The sequence below is a fragment of the Oenanthe melanoleuca genome, chromosome 1A, assembly GCF_029582105.1.
Source record: "Oenanthe melanoleuca isolate GR-GAL-2019-014 chromosome 1A, OMel1.0, whole genome shotgun sequence".
Lineage (NCBI taxonomy): Eukaryota > Metazoa > Chordata > Aves > Passeriformes > Muscicapidae > Oenanthe > Oenanthe melanoleuca.
In genome coordinates this window covers 22,319,626-22,339,819 of record NC_079334.1, presented here as the reverse complement: position 1 = coordinate 22,339,819, position 20,194 = coordinate 22,319,626, and the positions used below count along the sequence as shown (strand labels likewise).

General features: G+C 46.3%; 1 protein-coding gene across 2 annotated transcripts; it reads right to left on the bottom strand.

The window, feature by feature from the left end:
* Positions 1-1,917: 1,917 nt before the first annotated feature.
* GTPBP1 (GTP binding protein 1) lies at positions 1,918-20,160 on the bottom strand. Of its 2 annotated transcripts, none has more exons than XM_056482501.1 (12): positions 19,930-20,160; positions 14,656-14,767; positions 12,097-12,277; positions 10,717-11,065; positions 10,146-10,269; positions 8,113-8,227; positions 7,528-7,672; positions 7,203-7,385; positions 6,227-6,362; positions 5,539-5,717; positions 4,854-5,051; positions 1,918-3,265 (listed from the first exon to the last, which is right to left on the bottom strand). In XM_056482501.1, exons 1-12 carry the CDS (start codon positions 20,122-20,124, stop codon positions 3,173-3,175), a joined length of 2,010 nt encoding a protein of 669 aa, XP_056338476.1. In that variant the 5' UTR covers positions 20,125-20,160; the 3' UTR covers positions 1,918-3,172. The 2 variants fall into 2 exon arrangements, with proteins under 2 accessions (XP_056338476.1, XP_056338477.1); XM_056482502.1 differs by lacking the exon at positions 19,930-20,160 and adding an exon at positions 15,748-16,242.
* Positions 20,161-20,194: the final 34 nt, after the last annotated feature.

Genomic DNA, 20,194 nt, shown 5'->3' with positions numbered 1-20,194 from the left:
GAAACAATGCTGAAAACAAGACATTCTTAAAAAGTCCAATTCCTTGGGACTAAAAACTTCTACTAGACTTCAGACTTAAGTCTGTGATATCCTGGCTGTCCTCATTCTGCAGTCACCTCCCAAGCCTTCCCATGAGCAGAGCCCAGAAGAGCAGCAGATGAGGCTGGGTTAGTAAGAACAAAACCTGACACAAAGCCCAGTTCAGGGTATCTGCATGCTTCTCTTTTCCTTCACATGGGCTGTTAACTACTCATCAGCTACAAAGCAAGCAGAAAGGAAATACTTATATTTTCCTTAGCAGGAGGAAGTTAGTGCATTAAAAAAAAGCTGGAAAATGGGAAATTGAACTGGCTTGAGGAGCCAGTGACTTTGTGACCCTGTGCTTGGAGGAAGGTTTATATTGAGGAATACCTGTGCAACTCTTCCCTGAGGACTGTGCTAGGGCCAGGCTTGCTCTCTGCTGGCCCTGGACCAGCCCTCTCCAGGAAAAAAAGGGCAGTGTGGGCCTCAGCTCCAGCTGCCACAGTCCAACTGTGAAAGGGCTGTGCCTTTGTGAACCTCTGAGGGCAACTGAGGAGGCAGAAGAAGGCTCCTTGCAAACCCTGGAGCATCCCACTGTATTTCCAGAAACTGGTGAGCTGCATGTCCCAGGGAGCACAGTTCAAAGGCACTGCAAGTGCTGTGCTAATGCTGCACCTCTAACAGAGTTTATCTCATGGGGCTGGCCCCAGGTGATTTCCTGGAGCAAACATCTCACACAGCACAGCTCACACCACGCCCATGTTCTCATTTTACCACTCTAGCACCTAGGTGCACTTCATTTGGCCAGAGTAAAAGCTGTCAGGGCTGTGCAGAGGCTCAGCAGCAGCTCTCCTGTACTCTGCCATGTCCTGCCCTGCCCTCACTATGAGCACGGCCTCCTCTTGTAGCCAGCAAAGGAACCTACTGCCAGGCAAACCTGCTTCCTCTGGATTTCAGCAACAAAAATCAAGAAGACACACTTTTACTTGGAACAAACTTTTTTAAAATTTATTTTATAGATCACACCGGCCTGAGTGATCTGTAAATGCTGGTCACAAAAGAGAGATCACACCACCTCCTTTGCACAAACAAGTGAACCTTCTTTCAGTCTCGGCAGTCTCCTTCATTTGGAGCACAAGGAATGGAGAAAGAGAAAACCGCCTGGAGCTCCCTGCTCCCCTCAGAAGCAGAGGGCAGTAAAATCAGATGCAGTTTGCTGCTGCTACAGGGCCAGAAGACAAACAAGCCAGGCCCTTGTGCCCTGCTTTAGCCACACCTCACACCCCCTCACAATGCGGGTGCTATTAGTGTTGTAGCCGCCTATAGTTCCTCCCTCGCCAGGAGAGTGCTGGTATTTAGGCACATAGCTTGGAAAAGGACTGTCTGACCTCCCCCTTCCACCCACTGCAGTCTCTAAGGCAAAAGGCCCTCGTCCCCCAACATCTCCAAACCAGGTTTCTTGCCTCTCCCGTGCCGCTGGATGCTCTTGGAGTGCTGGTGGTGGCAGCGGGAGAGGCGCTCTGCCACTCAGCCTACCCTGAGTCACAAGGTGAACTGGAATGAGCTCCACACAGGTGACACAGAGTGAGGAACAGGAACAACCCGCTAAGGAGGGGCAGAAACCTTGCAGTGTCTCTCTAATTAAAATAAAAGTCCTTCATTGGAGGAGGAAGCCCTCAGAGAAACCGAGCCTGACCGCGCCTGCTGGGGAGAGCCATGATTTACTGAGGGTGCCACCTCCTCCTCAAAATGCTACCACGCTCCCAGAGCTCACCACAAGCTGGCAGAGGATCATTCCTGTCCTCACCACAGCCAAGCAAGGAGGCAGGGTTACCAGAAAAGAGATCAAAATAAGCAGGGATCAATCACTTGAAAAACTCATTAAATGGTTAAAAAAACCATTCCAACAGTAATTTGTAAACTGTCCTTGCAGGGCTTTCTTGGAGAAGCCAGAATTTCTCATTAAGAAAAATAAAATCTTTAAAAAAAAATTCAATCAAAGTCAGAAAAATTACCATGTACTTCCAACCTTGAAAGCAATTCTACAAATTCGGTACCAATTTGTCACTGCCCTCTTTGGCCAAGAGGGGAGAAGACAAATCCTACCTCTGCCATGGCAAAGTTTGGCCAGTGAGTTCCAAAAAGGTTTTGGAAATCTTGGAGTAAACAAAATCAAGGGGAGGTCATGTTAGCCTGGTGTCTCTGTTCCAAAGGTATCTTGCCACCTGTGACCTCTGTCCGTCGAGGTGAGAAGGCTTTCTCTGGCTCAAGGGACGGACTGAGTGCTCCTGCACTGTTCTTAATACTGTCAGTGGAGCTGCTGCAGCCTGGAGAGGCAGGTTAGATTTGCTCCAATGTGCACTGAACAAACACTAGGAAAAGCAGCACGATGGGAAGGGGAACGGGGTGGGTGAATGTCTGCCCATTTAACTCTGTCACTAGTTAAAATTTTAAGTGCTTTCAACATTATTTGAGGATATTGAGCATAGGATCCCTGAACTTAGTATCAACAACTCCAATTTGTTTCCCTCTTAGATCTCCAACTAAGGAACTTTCTCACCATCTCCTTCAAACTTCAGTCATTACAACATTAAATTAAATCCACTTAGAAATAGTTTAAGAGGGAGGGAATCCAAAACATATTTGGCACAAGGCCACAGTGGTGATGAAACAATGTTCCATGGAGCCATCCTAAAGAACCTGTTTTAACCTTTGCAAGTCTGAAATTTCAGGCATCTGATAACCCCTGGATCTGAGACAGCAAATAGTGGAGAGCAGCAAGTCCTGTGGGCAGAAAGGGGTGAGGGAGGAGGGAGGCAACTAACTGGCTCTTTGCAGCTCTATCCAGACTCCCCTCTCATCTTCATGCACACAAAATATAATAAAAACTAAGAAGAATAAAAACTAAGCCCATGATGTACAAAAATGTGTCGACAGGGGAGGAGGAAGGTGTCAGTTACTCAGTTCTCTGTCTTATCACCTTCATTAGCTTATAAATTATGCTCCTCTCCATTGCTTCCTGCAGGGAGGAGGGACGATTCTTCTGCAGCCAATCAGCTGGGATGGGTTTTGGTTTACGCTGCTCTGGATCTTTTGGATAAGAAATGAAGGGAAGGGGAGGAATTCCTCAGAGAGAGGAGGAATAAGAAATTCAGCAGCCACTGGCAGGAGTCACACAGGCTCCCTGAGATTTCACTTTATGGCGCTGACCCCCACGTCGACGTCCTCCTCCTCCGACTTTTGACTGAAAAACAAGACAGACTTTAGTACAAAGCAACCTCTCAGTTGGGATATCAACACAGCAGGAATTCAGATGGATCACACACATTCAGACAGCGGCAGGGCAGTTGTGACTGATCAGCTTTCTACCACTGCAGGAAGGAGATAAGGCAGGAGGGAGACAGACTATAAGGGAAGGAGGAGAGACAGATGCACCACAAAGCTTTGCTCTTCAAGCTGGCAAGACTTTGATTTCCCAAGTTTCTAAATGCTTCATTCCCATGAGAACCAGCAGGTGCCATGGGGTTCAGCATACAGGAAATCAAGGCCTCAGGCTCCCTCGACTTTGTGCAGAATTGAAGGAGAGCCCCCCACCCCCTACCATGGCTCTCAGGCCCACCTGACTTTTTTCCCAACCTCAGCAAACCCACTGTTTGTCTTTGAGAGCAGCCAAATACCTTATTGCCCTCACGGACATGGGGCTCTTCATCCAGTGCAGGCTGAGGGGACGCAGCAAGGAGAGAGAGGAAGACGTAAGCAAGAACAAAAGCAACCCAGCGTCTCAGGGGGAGGGATGAAACAAAGAGCAAGCTGGGAGCTGGGACACTACTTACAACCACAGTGACGCTACAAAAAGACAAGGATGAGATGGAGAAGTGGTGTGAAGCCCCAGACATAAGCAGAGGGAGAGAACCCCTGCCAGGGTGCCCCCTTTGATGAGCAGTCTGGCTCAAGAGGGTTAGATTTGACCATGGCAACTAATATAGCTAGAATTAAGAAAGGGAACACCCTGTCACCTGACAGAGTCGGTTCCTGAACCCTTCACTTCCTCAGGAAGTACCCTACAAGGAGAACACCTTTCTTCTATCAGTAATAAAGCTGATTAGTAGGCTCCCAAAGCCTGCAATGAGAATTGAGTTTCCATTCCTTTCAGGCCAGAAAGACTAGATATCCTCCATGGACAAGCTGAACTCAGAAGTCCTAACCTGAATACATTTCTCTAAAGAGAAATTTAAAGCCTTTCCTTCCTCTTGGATGTCCACATCCTTATCTTTTGACAGAGCAGATGACCTATGCCTAATACTTAGGTTGTAATTTCTCTAGTTTAGGGATATTCTACCTCTCATTCAGACACTGAAGACTCATTCTGTGACTGGTTGTTAGATGTTTCACTAGTTCAGCTACTGGGTATATAGAGAACTTCTTCACTGTGCACATGGTCAAGATAGTGAAACAAGTTGCCAAGGTAAGTTGTGTAGTCTTCCTCCTTAAGAGGTTTTTAAGACATGACTGGATAAAACCCTGAGCAACCTGGTCTGACCTCACAGATAATCCTATTTAGAGCAGGAGGTTAGACTAGACACTTCCTGAGGTCCAACCTGAATTGCCCCAGTACCCTGAGCTGCTGTCTGCTGGAAGGTCAGCCACGGAGTCATCCAGTCATCAGAGAATTGTGATTCCTGCTATGAGACCACTTATATTTCTATTTGTTTTTGTGGAAAGGTGAGTTTGAGGTATGATTGGATAATACTTGTGCTTTAGAGTGCCCTTCCTCCAACAGGTGAAATCAGGACACAAACAGCTAGGACAGGCATGGTATTTTCCTCGCTTACCAATGGTTGCAGGGCAGCAGGAGTCAGTGGTGCTGCAGCTGTTGAGGGGGCCTCATCCCCAGCTGCTGGGCCTCCAGCTGCTGTCCCAGCAGCAGAAACACCATCCTCTCGTTTCGTAACAGCTCCCTTCTTCGTTGACTGCATCTTGATCTGCTGTGGCTTGGAGTTCATTGGTGAGTTATTGGTGGTCTGGAGTAGCTGCAAATTGCAAAGGGAGAAGCCAAACTCAGCATTAAAATAGCCAGGCTGATCTGGTGAGGTTCAATGCTGCTTTTTAACAAAAAGCCTCAGGAGAATTTGTAAAAATAACCATAAGGAGAAGAACGCAGCAGCAGCAGCTGTTCAAGGAAACCTAGACTTCTGATCTTCCTCCCTTAGAAAGGGCCAGTTGGCTGAGGTGAAACTCTAACCTCCACAACATGACTCAAATGGACAGCTACAAGATGTGAGAAAGAGACTGTGCCTTAAGAACCACCAGCATATGGCTCAGCCCCTCCCTTTACATTCCCTCATTCACACCAGCTAAAGACCCACCCACCACATGACAAAGCACATCAGGGCTGACGCTGCGTTTGAAGCACAGCCTCTTCCCTCAGTTTTCCAGAGCTATCCAGGTTCTGCAGCTGGCTCCTCAGTGTAAGCAGCACTTAGTGGGCAGAGGCAGGTGGGACTCGGCAGCCTTTACCTTGGTGATGGTACCCACAGCTTTGGTGCGGCCTTCCCGGAAGACCAGCCGCTGGTCTATGTGCAGATATTCCGGGGTTTTGATGAAGCGGAAGTGCACCGTGGCCTTGTCCCCTGTCCGCAGGCAGTCCTTGTCCATGCTGAGAATCGTGGCCGTCTGACGGATGCTGCCGCAGTGCACTGTGAATGTAAAGCACGCAGGCTTTCAGCAGCCAGGCCCATTAGTGAACGAGCTTCAGACACGTCTGAGGCAGCTCCTCACCCTACAGCAAGGACTGTACGGGTCATGCAGCTGCCTTTGTTCCATCCCCAAAGAGAACATGCACAGAAGCTACAACAGCTGCCTTCAAATCATGCCCAAGCACCCTCAACAGAATCCTACACCAAGCAGCTGGGCTAGAGGGCAGGACCCAAAATGAGCCTTTCCATCACCATTTGAAAGTGGAGAATCTTTGCACCACGGAGATATAGCACAGGCACTCCAAGTACACCTGAAGGCACACATCTCCTTTTTACATTATAGACTCCCCCACTCTACTCTGTAAGCTCCCTTCCCTCTCTCTTCCACAATGCTGAGAAAGGCATAAATTCAGGTTGGCAGAAACCTCAGGAGCAAAATTATCTTAGGCTAGATCTGATACAAACTGCTAGCACTGGGAAACAAAGACAAACCAACATGACACACGTACCCATGGCCTGATATCGTGGGCTGATGGTGGTGGGGTGATGGAGCACCAGAATCTCTGCTTCAAACTCCCACGATGCTTGTGGATTCAGGCGGGGGGACACCATTACCATGCCTTTCCGGATGGAAGAACGCTTGATCTGGAAAGCAGAGACACAAAAAACCTTAGCATGATTCTCCAGGGATGAAATCTGCTGCTCTGGCTGACTGCATCCAGCAGAATCCTAAGGGATTTCACAGATACTATCTCACGCCCAGCAAAAGGCAAAGCAAGAGCTGCATAGCTATATGTTATGTATAGGATATTATGTAAAGGTTGCAAAATTCAAATTCAGCTGAAGTTTATAAGGAAGCTTTAGAGTACTGGAAATGCTGGACACTTGATGCATTTACCTCACTGACCCTTTAAAAGCAAAACATACATCCTGGTTGCACATTATCCAAGAAAGCAATCTCTCCAAAATCATGATGTCTGAACATGATAAGCCTGAATGCATAAAGTATGGTAGCTTAAACTATACCCCCTTAAAATCAATGCAGTTTCTATTGACAGAAACCTTTTGCAAGAGGAGTCATATCAAATTCTGCTCATTTTTAAATCCCAAGTCATGCACCAAGTCCTACAAACCAAGAGTAGTGTAAATATGCTGACCAGGCTACTAATGCAATTCCAGCACAAAAGGAGACTTTTCTTGCAATGCTTCCACTTTCACAGATGATGATATAGATATAGATAGATATAGATACAGATATAGATATAGATATAGATATAGATATAGATATAGATATAGATATAGATATAGATACTCTAGTGGCATTGCTATCCCCTGGCAGCCACAGAGGGTCTACGGGATTCCATTCCACTGCAATATGAAGCAGCTGATGTTTGTAGAAACAGCCTTACTGCAGCTGAACTCCTAGAACACTCGAAAATTAAGAGGGCAGTTCCTGTTCTGGGGATCTAGAGGAGATCATCTCACCTTCTTCAAGGCAAAGGAGGCAGTCTGGCCTCCCCGCACCTCCTTGACGGGCATCCTCTTGCGGTGGATGGATTTGACAGCAATGGGGAGGAAGTTGCCAAGGGGATCTGGCCCCAGAAGCAGGGTGTCATTTAGCTTGATTAGGCCTCTCAGTGTCGTCCCAGAGACAACTGTTCCTACACCCTATGCCAAAACAGAAAAAACAGTAATTGTGGTTACTCTACTAGGTCAGCAGAACAGCTCTAGAACTCTCCTCTCTAGAGAAGATACCTTCTTCAGCCTAAAAGAGGGAACAGAATATTCTTCCAAATACCAGGCCCCTTACCGGGACAGAGTAAGTATCATCTATCTGGAATTCTGCTGGCTCTTCTTCCCTGTAACTGGTCCGTGGAGACAAGAGATTAAGAAACATCTTCAGCAAATCTAGATTCTCCCCAGTAACATTTGAAATCTGGAAAATTGGGCACATCCTGTAAAGGAAAATTGATGAAAATTGAGTTAGTTCACCTTCCTACCTGGCTTTCCACATGTAGGGAGACATCCAAAATCTTGGGACTAATTTAATATCCAGTGCCAGGAAGGGAGAGCCTGGCAAGCAGTCAGATGCACAATACCCCATGTTTGAAAACCTGCAACATTGCCTCTGCCTTCCAATGACATTTGGGAAAAAGTGTAAGGTTCTGAAGGAAGCCAAATGCCCTGCCATCTTCTGCAGACTGCCCAAAAGCAGCCTCTCATTTCTGCCTCAGAGAGGGGAACACAGGCAGGTCAAAATCAACACACTCTTATGGAATCAACACACCACATGGCAGATGCAACCTTCACACATCTAGACAATGGGGCTCTGAATCGCCTCACCCAGTCTCCACACAGGATTGAAAGAGAAATGATTCTCCTCTACTCCCGTTACCTCTCTGAGCTGAAGTTGGAGGCTGTTACAATGACATCATCCTTGCTCTGAACCAGCACGGGAATCTTCCTGCACCCTGGGGACTTCAGCAGTCGCTGTAACAGCTTCAGGGTTTCTTAAAGGGTGAAACGAATATTGTTAGGGAAGCATCTCCCATCTTTACAATTCACTTTTGTGGGGTCTCTCCCCGAAGGGAGATGGGTGCTGTGGCCACAGATAAGACAGGAGAAGATGGCTAAAGGTGAGACTATGAGCTTGCTGCAGCCCAGGTAAGACTTAGGAGCACTTCCATCTTCCATTTCATGCCAGCTAGCCTGCTGCAAGCGATGCCATACACGGACAGACAGAAGACAGAAGTTTGCAATGCTGTGAAGTAGACATTTTATAGCTATTAGTAGCTTTAAGCAGTTACAAGGTATTTCCTCTTTCTAGAATGGATTTTTCATAGTGATTTAATTGAAAACCAGGACTCAGACACAGAAATATTTGAGAATACGCAAATTGGAAATCACTTCTGACCAAGCAAACCTCAATACATTTCCCTGGCAGTCAACTTGCCATAGGAGGCTGGAGAAGCATGGAAGAAGTAAAGACGATCATCATAGACTAGGACAATGTGGGTGGACCATATGCAGAAATCAGTGTTTTGGGACAAATCTCATGGCTCCCAATTTTCAGCTTTTGCCTCTTTCTAACTTATTTTCTAAGCCTCATATCCAGCAGCCAGCAGGGGCATTACCTGATGCACTAGCATCAACCTCCTACAAAGTGCCTGACAATAAATAAAGAAAAAACAGACAAGGGTACTAAGGGCTTAAAAGAGCAAATAATTTATGTTCTACAATTGTCATCCAATTAGACAGGTTTTTGTAAACAAATGATTGCCTATGGGAAAGTAATGTTTTGGATACAGAAACACAAACATCTAATCAGGCCATCTGCTCTTCAGAGATATACTTGAGTGAAATCTTGATTCTATTTACTTAAACAGAGCATGTCAGCTTCCCCTAAGAGCAACTCTTCTCTCCTCACACTGAGCCAAAGGTTCTCCTTCCTTCCTAGTTATTATCTTATGGTCAGGCCTTACATTTATTTGCCAAACATCTAGTATAGAGATATACAGATTATCTTCTGATGCATCTATTTGCCTGAAACATATTTAGGATTTTTATAGTAATGAACTGAACTACAGACAGTACCAGAAACATTCACTTCCCTGATGCTTAGGACTGATTATCAAGAAAACCCATTGCTCCAGAACCACAGTATGTTTCTGAAGGCATGAGAAATGTTTAGAGAATTTTAAGAGTGAGAAGAGGTCACAGCCTGAAAAAACATTATGCATGGGTTAATGGGACATTGCTGGGGTTAGAGGTGCTGCTTTAACTCTGATAAATAAAAGATCACTAGCCCATGCTACTATATTGCCATCCCTGCTTGTGTCTAGTCCTGTCTCCCACCCTGCTACCACAGCCTACGTATGTAGCTGCTTTAAACCGTGATTTATTAAGTGTTGGTTGGTTGTTCAGACAAGAGGAAGGAGCTGCTGCAGTTATGCCAGCATACCTGAGAAGTGCCCAGGTGAGCAGGAGGTAACAAGCAGCTGCCCCTTCACTAACAGCAGAGGGAGACCAAGTCTGATCACAGCTTAAGATCACACTCAAACTGTGAGCAAGGGAGGAAAGCAGCTTTCAAGAGAACTTCCACACTTTTCCTCCAGGTTTAAATACCCAGAGAGAAAGCAAAGCCCAAGCCCCAACTATATGCTGCTCTTCTTAGAGCTCAGTTAAGCAAAACCTTGTAGCAAACACTTTTGAGCTGCTCAACTGAGTCCCCAGCATGGGTAATTTTGACATGGTAAGTCTATCACCTGCAAAATGAGCAAGGGAAAAGGATGGATTTCTGGAAGGTGTTTAGGATGCAGTCAGAACCAGATTAAGCAGCCTTCTTCCAGCAGTAATTCCTGAACTCAAGCAGAGGACAGCAACACATACAGAGGTAAGAAATAGCCCTGGAGAGTCTGTAAAACTCACCTTGCAGGATGTTGGCAGGGCACATGTCAATCTTGGTCACCACAACAAAGACAGGAACGTTAAGTGCAAGCGCCAGGCCTAAGTGCTCCTTGGTCATTCCAACAATCCCAGCATTACTCCCAACCTACACCAGGGATATAAAATACAGGGATGTCAACGTTCCTTCTGCAGCAAGCTGGATTACAGAGAAGGCCTTGTGTCAGACATCCAGTAGACTGTGATTAGGCTATAGATGTGCCACTGGGACCGTATGACCAGACCTACCTCATCTCAGATGTTGGACATTGGCAGAGGACTGACTCATTCCTCCCCAGTTTTAACAAGGTTTCCTAAAACTCAGAAATCTTTCCATTTTCAAGAATCACAAACCTTGGGCCTGTCTGGGACTGACAGTCCTAGGCCACTTGCCTCACAGTACAGGACAGATAGCCACAGAGGCTTCTGCTCTCCTGCACTGTAAGATGCTGCCTCCCTCCAAAACCCCACAGGCACTTTGCAACAGAAGTCGGGGCTGTTAAAACTGTGAACAGCCCCATTCCAGCTGGTATGGTCCATCTTTCTTGCTACCTACCATAAGCATGCAGAAGTCAGGCAAGTGTCCGGTCATGCCAAAGACGGTGGTTTTCAGGTATTTTTCGTGACCAGCCAGGTCAATGAAAGTAATGACCTTGGTGGATTTCTCACAGATCTTTGTCCATTCCAAGCTGCCCCCGTGGCTGTCGGGTTTGTTGACCACGTTGCCCTCGCTGTCGAAGCCCAGGATGTCATTGCCCACGCTGCTGGTGCGCCCTGACTCAATCTCGTGCTTGTGGCGGAACAGCTTTTGCCGAGCAAAGCCCCGGCCATTGTCTAACTCGCCGTGAGTCAAGACTCCCAGCAAGGTGCTCTTCCCTGCGTCCACATTGCCAACCACTGCTACCCTGCAGGGAAAGGAAAAATGAGCCTGGTAAAACATGGTACCTGAAGAAATGAAAAAGTGATCAAAAAACCCCAAACATCACTGCTCCTGCAAATAACTGGATTTTGCTCCCTGTCCTACAGAGATTAAAAAATGTTAGAGCTTGACAAGCAGAGCAAAGATTCTTTTACAGTTATTAAGCAACATTGGGCATCCCAGGGACTGGGATGTGGAAGAGTGTGGAAACATGTCACTGGTGTCCAGAATATAGTCAACTGGACATGATGTTGCTTGATGGCACACAGAGCATCTCTATTCCAACTTCTCTCTGCAATCCAACATAAACACTGTGGTAATTCAAAAGGAAGACTAAATCCCAACTTGGTCTATTACACCTCTGCCTTTCTCACATTTCTCATGTTGCAACAGCACCAAGCACTAAGTAGAGCACAAAAATTAAAATCGTTCCCAGAAAAGGATAAACTAAGAAAAACCTGAAATATTTTAGGAGAAAGCCATGTTCTACAGCAAGCTCCTTCTTTGACTCTGATCAATGTGGCTATTATGGCTGTTGGCAAATGTTAGAAATCCTCTCAATCCAGGTCCGGGCAGACTCTCAAGTCATATTATATAAGCTACTATATGTCCATTAAAAGGTGATTTGGATCATCACAGTCTTGGAACAAGTATTGTCAAAAGTATTGTGTTCCAGCAGTGTGCATATACACACATACATAGAGCCACACGTGCACATGTGACTCCCCTCTGGCAACACAGCACACAGAAGATGCCCCCAACTGTGAGTTTGTCACCCAGAGAGCAACAGCCTTCTGCAAAATACAGGCAAATTTCCACCAACACCTTGCTCACAAGACAGCAACAACAACAAAAAGGCAATTTCATCAGCAAGGAGCGGTCAAGTTCGACTCCTTTTGTTGGGGAGCTCCAACACCCAGACTCAAAGCAGCGTTGCTGCCTCAGCACCACGCACTGCTCACAGGGTAAAAATGCAGCTGAGCTGCTGACTAACCCTGTCCCCACCCAGCTCCTCACCTGACCTCCAGGAAGTCGTTGTCACCCACACGTTTCCGAACCAGGTAGTCGCGCACCTTGCCCCCGGCCTCCTGGTGCTCCCTCAGGAGGATCACGTCGGCCTCGATCTGCTCTGCCATACTCTTCAGCGTGGCGTAGGACGCCTCCATGTCTGCCTCGCTCAGCCCGTACTCAGTCCCATCTGGTGGGGTGTTGAGGAGACAAAGGGCAGGCAGTGAGCACCACCTTGCAACAGGCAGCAGCAATCTCATCCTGCCTGGGACCTTCACACCCGTCGGGATTTATGTGTGCACTGGAGATGTCAGCCATGTACACTGAATAAACATCCTTGGTCCAAAATTAAAAGGGATGGTCTTCACTCTTAAGTCTTAAAAGACACTAAAAAAGCATCATCTTTCATCTAGAGGAGTTTGCTTCACAATTTTTACAAGCAAATACGTAGGGATTGGCAAGAAAGACATTTCTGTCTAATTCCCTTACTTCACTTGCTGAAGGTACTTCAGATAAAGTATCTCCTCTCACATTGCAAGAAAAGGTAAAGCATTGACAAAAGGAAAGCTCTGAGTGAAGCATCACCACAATTAACCAGTAAATGTGGGACCACTGTAAACAATCAGCTTATTTTATAAAACCACACCTCAAATACACATTTTCTGCAAGTCTGACTTGTACAGCAATTTCTTTAGACCCCATGTCCTCCAGTTAAAACAATGGTTTTGGCATGTTTCACTGCTTTCATCCTAGCACACGAGACCAGAAAAAAACAAGGAGGCACTGCTTCCTCTAAGCAGCTGAGCCAACCAAAAGACCCGACAGTCAGAGCATGCCAGTGGCAACTATCTGGACAGGGTCAAGGCCACCACTGCCTCTTTTCCAAACCAGGTGCTGTGAAGGTGCACAGATTTGACCCCAGAATCTCCTCTGTGGGCAAAAAAACGCTCAAAGAACAACAAACAAAGGTGGAGAGCCACACTGCACCCAGATGACCAAAGTTATTGCCATGTGTACACGTTCATATGCATGGCTGACTCATCGGCTGGTAAGCAGGAACTGCAGTTTGCATGAACTTATCAGCATTTTAATTACTGCCCTACTCTAAACTAGCAGAATTACTGGGCAATTTCCAACCTTCCTCATCAGCTGGCTGAGACTGAGGAGAACTAAAACGAGTCTTGGGTTACAGGAGGGGAAAGAGAAGTAGGGGACATGAGAGGGCAAGACCCAAGGAAGAAAGGGAAAGGTCACTTTTGGTGAACTAATAATCTTCCTGTGGCAGTCTTCAATTGCTTCTCAGTCAGCTGTGTTGGGTATCTGGGATGGTCAAAATCACAGATGCTGAAAGGGAATGAGAAGGAGCAACAGTGACAGGAACACCAAGATCCTTTCTCTGCTGAAAATATCCCCATCTTCCTCAACTATGCTACAAGCCAAAATGAAGTCAGGAGTTTAACCTCATATTTTAAGAAACTTCTAAGTAAATCATTGCAACAACCACCAGTTAATATTTTCACAAGGTATCCTAGAAGAGAAAGCAGGTACTAGCCTGACTGGCTAGATCTCCACTGCAGATGTGCTTATCCCAAACACAGGGTACAGACTACACGTGGGAAGCTTGCTTGGAGGCAAGAGCATAATCCCTGTGCTACTGGCTGCATAAACACTGGCCATCTACTTCTGGCTTCTCCTCTATGTTGGCTGCTTAACAAAACTCCAAGAAAACCCAAAAAGCACACAGTTTTGAGGTTACACAGCTCCCTCCCTCCATTATTTCAGCCAACCCTGGCAGGGTTTCTTATTCTTCCTCAACCACAGCAAACGTCTGATCATGGCAGCTTCATATTCAGTAGATATCCAGTATGCTTGAAACATGCCTTTCACCTTATGATAACCATAGACAATTATTTCATATTCAGAAATTTCTATTTCAAAGCAAGGGCATGCTCAGTATTATTTTACCAGCATCAGATGCAAATACTCAAATTGTCAAAAAGAACAAAAATGTAATCCATGCTGTTAAAATCTGCAAAGGTAAATTACTGCAGTCACATGCAAATTAATGTGACAATAAAGGTCTTATGCTGAGATAAGGAAAACCTCTCCCTCCATAGCAGATACATACTAATACAGAAAGTCAGCAGTATATATTTTGGCTATGCAAAGTATCTATAATACATTCCTGTGGGGTAAAAATATGTTATTTCCAACAGAGCAGTGAACAAAATCAGACAGAACAAGACCTTCACAGACACTGAGGACATCTCTACTAAAGCTGTTACTATAATTTTAGATTCTTTGTCTTTTCCTGGTGTGCTCAGACAAGATATGCCTTATTTCCAAAAAAGAACTTGCATGATTTTATTTTAAAAAAACCTAAATTTGTTTAGCTCCACTACATGAGACAGCTGTTGGCAGGAATAAAGTAAAAGAATATTCTGCTATATTTTATGGACATTTTCAAGTTATTCTGGAAACCTTCAGCAGCAGTCTAGTTAGATGAATCAGGTTTTTCTCATAATTTTAGTAATTTATTTGTTGTTTTGCTGGGGAAACTATACTCACCTGATCCTTGTCCAATGACATAGATGGTCTCCCCACATCCCTCATCAATCCTCTCTGACATCTGCTGGAGCAAACTGTCATATTGCTCTGAAGTTGGACTCACCATCACCAGCTGGAAAAAAAGATTGAATATCTATTTGCAGATGTCAGGCAAACAATTTCAAAACTAGCTTCAGTTACAAGCACAATCAACCCATGTGCTTCACTGAAAGAGAAGGACTCTTTTTCCAGGACCGCTTTGTGGTGGTTTTGTTTTGTTTTTTAAACCAGTTTTGCTGACAGCTATTTCCTTGTGACACCGCATAAGGTTGGTTGCCTGAGCTCAGGGTTCATTTATGCAGGAAAATACACTTCAAAGCAAGTAAGAATACCAAGCATCTCATTTTGATGTAACCAATATTTAAAAGCCACATTTAAGTGAACACTTCAATCTGTTTTCGTTCAAGGAAAACAGAAAGGGGAGCAGATATTTTCCCCACAGAAATTCCTTAGCTGGGTACTCCACAGTCTCTGCTGCAAAGAGTGCTGCTACTCCCCTGAAACATCACTGGACAGTCAGAGAAAGCCAACCAGACCTCACTGTAGAGAACATCTGGGTACTAAAATCCAGAGCATCACCTAAGTCTTTCACATAGTTGATGCACCCTTCTGTTTTCTGAGAGGGCAGAAGGAAAGAAGAGAACATGAATAAGCATTATTTTTAATTTGTAGCTACTATACTTTACAGTGCTGAGGGACAGACATGCAAAGCAATTTGTATAAGCACATCTGGAGGCTTCAGCAGTGGAGAGCTGCAGTTTTGTAGGCCAGCAGCTGTGCTACCAACAAACTTTGACTGTAGCTATTGCAGTAATCAAACTTCCTTTGCCCTTTCCTGCATGAACATCAAAAGCATGAAAACATGAATCAGAAACAAAGCAGAAAATGAGGACAAGAGACTGCTTCAGGAATGATTTTTCCTAGAATGGTCTAGCACCATTTCTGGCAGAAACCTGCACTGCTCACACAGTACAGCTGAGGACACTTGCACAGAGCAGCCACAATGGTGGCATGGCAGTGACAGACCAAGGAGACCTCCATCAGCCACTGTACCTGCTCTCTGGCTGCCTCCATGGCTACCAGTCCGTTGGTGGCTGAGCATCCCAGTACAGTAGCCTGACAGCTGTAGCAATTGAAATACATATTTCTGTGAAAAGGGCACTTCTAGTAACAGCTATTAAAGGCTGACACGCACCATGAGCCCTACGGGTAGGCACACCTGTGCCAACACTCGGTGATATCCACAGATGTCCCTACGTACACATCCCAAAATCACACCCAGAAAGAAGAACTTCACTATGCACTGAGACTGAAAGCTGTGCTAAATTAGATGTTTGCCTAAAACACACAGCTTAGAGCAGTTGATAACATCCTCAAGACTGCCCAACATTCTCTAACACAGCCTTACTTGCTAAGGAGAGTTAACACAATGTGTTTTCAAGGAGAAACTACCCTTACCACTACTATTACTATACTATTACACACTTGATGTAGGCCTTTTTTGGAAATCTAGAATGTAAAGGAACCCAGCCTCCTCACAAATAACATTTAAGCAGCTTTCAAAACAATAGTGATGCACAGACAGCAGGCGCTGGTTAGAAGGTTTAAGGCTGCCAAAGAAACTTTTTTCACAGATGTTAAGGGTCCCAGAGAGCAGGGATGTGTCTGCAAGAGCCAGACAGCTACAAGAGATACAATCACCTTCACGTGCCCCTTTTTGGACACATGCCCTACCTAAGCCTTTCAACTACTTGGCATAGTCTGCAAAGGGTACCAAAGCACTCTGCAAGGTCACAGTCTTTCTATTTCATGCTATAAAAGAAAGAATGTTGCTTTTATTAGTTTTTCTTTCAGTTGTTTCCTTTCAGTTTCGCTTTCTTCTTGAGGGAAATCACAGGGAGTAAACGCATTGAGAGCGAAATCAGTAACTGTTGCAAGGCTCAATCGGGCAGGAAGGGAAGGCTGTGTTTTGATGCATAGCACTCATTTTGCCCTGCAAGTACTTTCAGGAATTCTTGGATGCACAGCAGACAAGCTCACTCTCTACGCCAGGGCACTTGCATGAGCCAGACTTGGGCAGATCTATTAAACAGGCTGTAACACACACAAAAATCAATAAAATAGCAAGGTCCATCAGTGCCAGGCACACCAATTTCTTCAAGCCTCATCACCAGCTTTGTTTTTCTGAGTAAAGTACTTCAGAAGTGTGAGCAGGCAGGGTGTTGTAACAAGTACGAAGGCACTCAGGAGCTCCTTGAAAGCTTTCCTCACGTTGCCAGGCAGGAGGGCTGGGGGCCTCAGACAGCGCAGGTTCACTCACATCAGCTCACAACACTGCTTCCCCAACTGCTGCTTTCACTGCCATGCAAAGGTGCTCCTGAAGGGTGCTCCAGTGGCAGACTGCCTCCAAAGTTTACTCCAGGACTGATGTAGCTTACAGCTCATATAACATAACAGGACATCAAGAGAAGTATCTGTAGATAAAACAGCAGCTTTCACAGATCACACCTTCCAATGCCACTTAGAAATTCTGACAACTTTTCTGAAGTCGCAGCCCCAGCCAGTTGTGCAGTTTCCTGGGTCACTGCAAGACTTGACATGCTGTTTTGAAGATCTCTTTAGCTTCCTGGATGGAGAGAGCCTGTTCTCTGCCATCTCCTTGGTTGAAGAGAAGCCCTCCATTTTGGCTCCTCTGCTTTTTTTGCTTTTCACCTTTGAGCAACCTCTTCACGCCACTATGAATGTGTGTTTTTAAGAGGCTTTCACAAAGTCAAAAATGTTCACTTTTGTTCTTTTCACTTTGTCAGGCACTGAGCAGTTACCAGAAGGAACCATGCAGGTATAGCAACCTCAGGTTTCCTATAGAGCAAAAAAAGTAACAACCAGTTATTGTTTTATTCTTAAGACAGCAGAAGGAAACATATCTCACAAGTTTGAAATGCCATCTCTCAAGTCTCTTTCCCAATCTCTGGGGAGAAGTAGCTTTGCCTGCCTCTATGAGGCAGACCAACTATAAATATCAGGGGCAAACCAAATACTATGTGGTATGTAGTGCTGCTCTTTATTAGAAAAACAGAGTCTGACATTTTGCACAGCTGGAAAGCCACCACCAGCCATTGAGAAGCTGGGAGAAAGGCACCTTCTGTAATGTCATATTTTGTTTTCTATGCCCTGTAGATATACATTCTTCAGGTGTTATTATGTTCTATTGTGAATGTAGATCTAATATAAGTATCAGCAGATCTAATAGCCTTGTGTGCTATGGTTTTTGACCTGAAAGTTGATTACTGCTGCAGTGTGCTGGCACTGAAGGGAAAACAAACACCCATTAAGACCAACATGATAATGAATTTGTGCTGATGAATGGAACTGTTTCCCTGATCAGCTGACAAGGTGCACTTGATAACAGAATCCCAAAGTGTTCCTCTCTAAAAAGAGCTCACCTAATGTACAGGGAAAGGACCAGGAGAAAAGTATTAACAAATTAAAATTATTAACACAGCCAGGGAGTGGGTCAGAATAAGGAAAGAACTAGCAACTATCAAACAAACTGGTTGCAGTGGGAGTCCCATTTTAAGTAGGGATTGGAGTGTAACAATTCAACTGTGATGATAAAGAAAATTGGGGAGGTGGGGGAGGAAGAGAGGTCAGGGAGGCACAGGTTAACTACTGCATTCTCACCATATGGGATTGCTGTTTCAAGCACACAATGGGAGATCAACTTGGAAAGGTGGAGCAGAGTTTTAGCTCTCATCCAAGCTGGGGATGAATGAAAAGTCCAGGGAAAAGACTGCAGGGGCACAATGCTGTATGGAAAAGTATATTGTAACAAAGGTGAAAAAAGTGCTTACCTACCACCTCCACAGCACCCGCAGATTTCTAGGAATGGAAGACAGACTGACACCACAAATGGGAGTTTGTGAGAGAAAAGCGCTCTTCTCTCTTTGCTGGAGTTTTGGTCAAGTTCCTGGCTGTCAAGGATCAGTGATGCAGTCCTTGGCATCCTCCTTGGCCCTCTTCCACAGCAGTCGAGTCCAAGACAAAGCACAGATCAATATTGGCATCCTGTATAAAAATCTTGTCCAGCTCATTAAGGCATGATCAATAGATACTACAGGTCTGATCTCTGTTCTTTACTATCTTACAAGACATCTTCATAACATTGTTTTGAATACAGTAGCACATAGTAAAATACCCATTAAAAAAAAAAAAGTTTCCACATCCACAAACACAATTCCTCTTTTCTCTGTGCATAGAGCGCAAGAAAATCCAGGACTCTGGAAAAACATAAGCATGAAGAGGAGGGATGAAAGAAAACGAGGAGAAAACACTAGCTATGCTGATTTCTGGATCACATAATTACAAGTGGACCAAATGAAGTTTTCAGGAGGCTTCAGAGTGGGAGACAGCACCACAGTACATCAAACCCGAGGCAGCAAAGGTATACACTTAAAGAGATTGGCCAATTAGGAAAAAAATTAGAAGACAGCAACAGAAGGCAGCTAATGTAGTCTGTGGCAGGCTCTGGCACACACATATTACTACAATCTACCTTCCTGCAGGATGGAAGCGAGAACTGGTTTAGACAGAAACAAGACCGCCACAGTTTAGTCACTGGGATCCTAGAAAGGAGCTGCACAAGTTAAACAAGCCTTTTCTGCGTTAACTTAACCCTGTTTGCAACAGCAAGGCACCTTGTCACTGGGCTCTTGCCCTCAAAAGTTACAAGCTCTGAGCTCCTTTTAAGATTGTGGAGAAAGTCCCAGGAACTCGTACAACTGGCAGCAGAGATAACTAGAGAGACCCAGCGCGGAGGGCAAACGTCAGCGGGACGCTGCAGCAGCTGACAGCTCCAAACCCTGCGCTTCCTGAGGATGCTACACCGGCCGCGGGCTGCCGCTCCCCCCGGGCAGCCGAGGCGGGGAAGGGGCAGGGCGGAGCGGCTGCCAGCACCCTCCTGTCCCGGCCCGGGTACGGGACAACTTCACTGCGCCTCTCCCGGCCGCCTCCACACGGCACCGCTGGCTCTGCCGCCCGCCCAGGTGATGCTGGGGCCGGGGGAGCCTCCCGTCCCGGCGGAGCAGGCGGGCCCCAGCCTCTCGCTCTGCTGAGGTGCGGGGAGCGGTCAGCTTCGGGGGGCAGCTCCCCGCGCACTGCCGAGCGGCAGGGAGGAGAGCAGCGGGGGCTCAGCGGGGTGATGGCGCTCGCCGCCGCCCGCCCCCCCGCCGGGCCTACCTTACTGGTGAGGTCGATCTCGGGCTCGCCGTTGAGCGCCTCGCCGTCCTCGCCGTCGAAGGCTGCGCGGAGGGGACAGGCGGCCGCCGCCACGCGAGGCCGCCCGCCCGGGGAGCCGGGCTCCGGGGCGAACATACAGGCCGGCACCGGGGACCCCCCAGGAACCGGGGATCTGCTCCGCTCCGCCGCCGCCATCTTCCCTTCCCTGCCCGGCTCTCCGCCCCGGCACCGCCCCCGGGCCCGCCAAGGCGGCGCCCGCCAATCA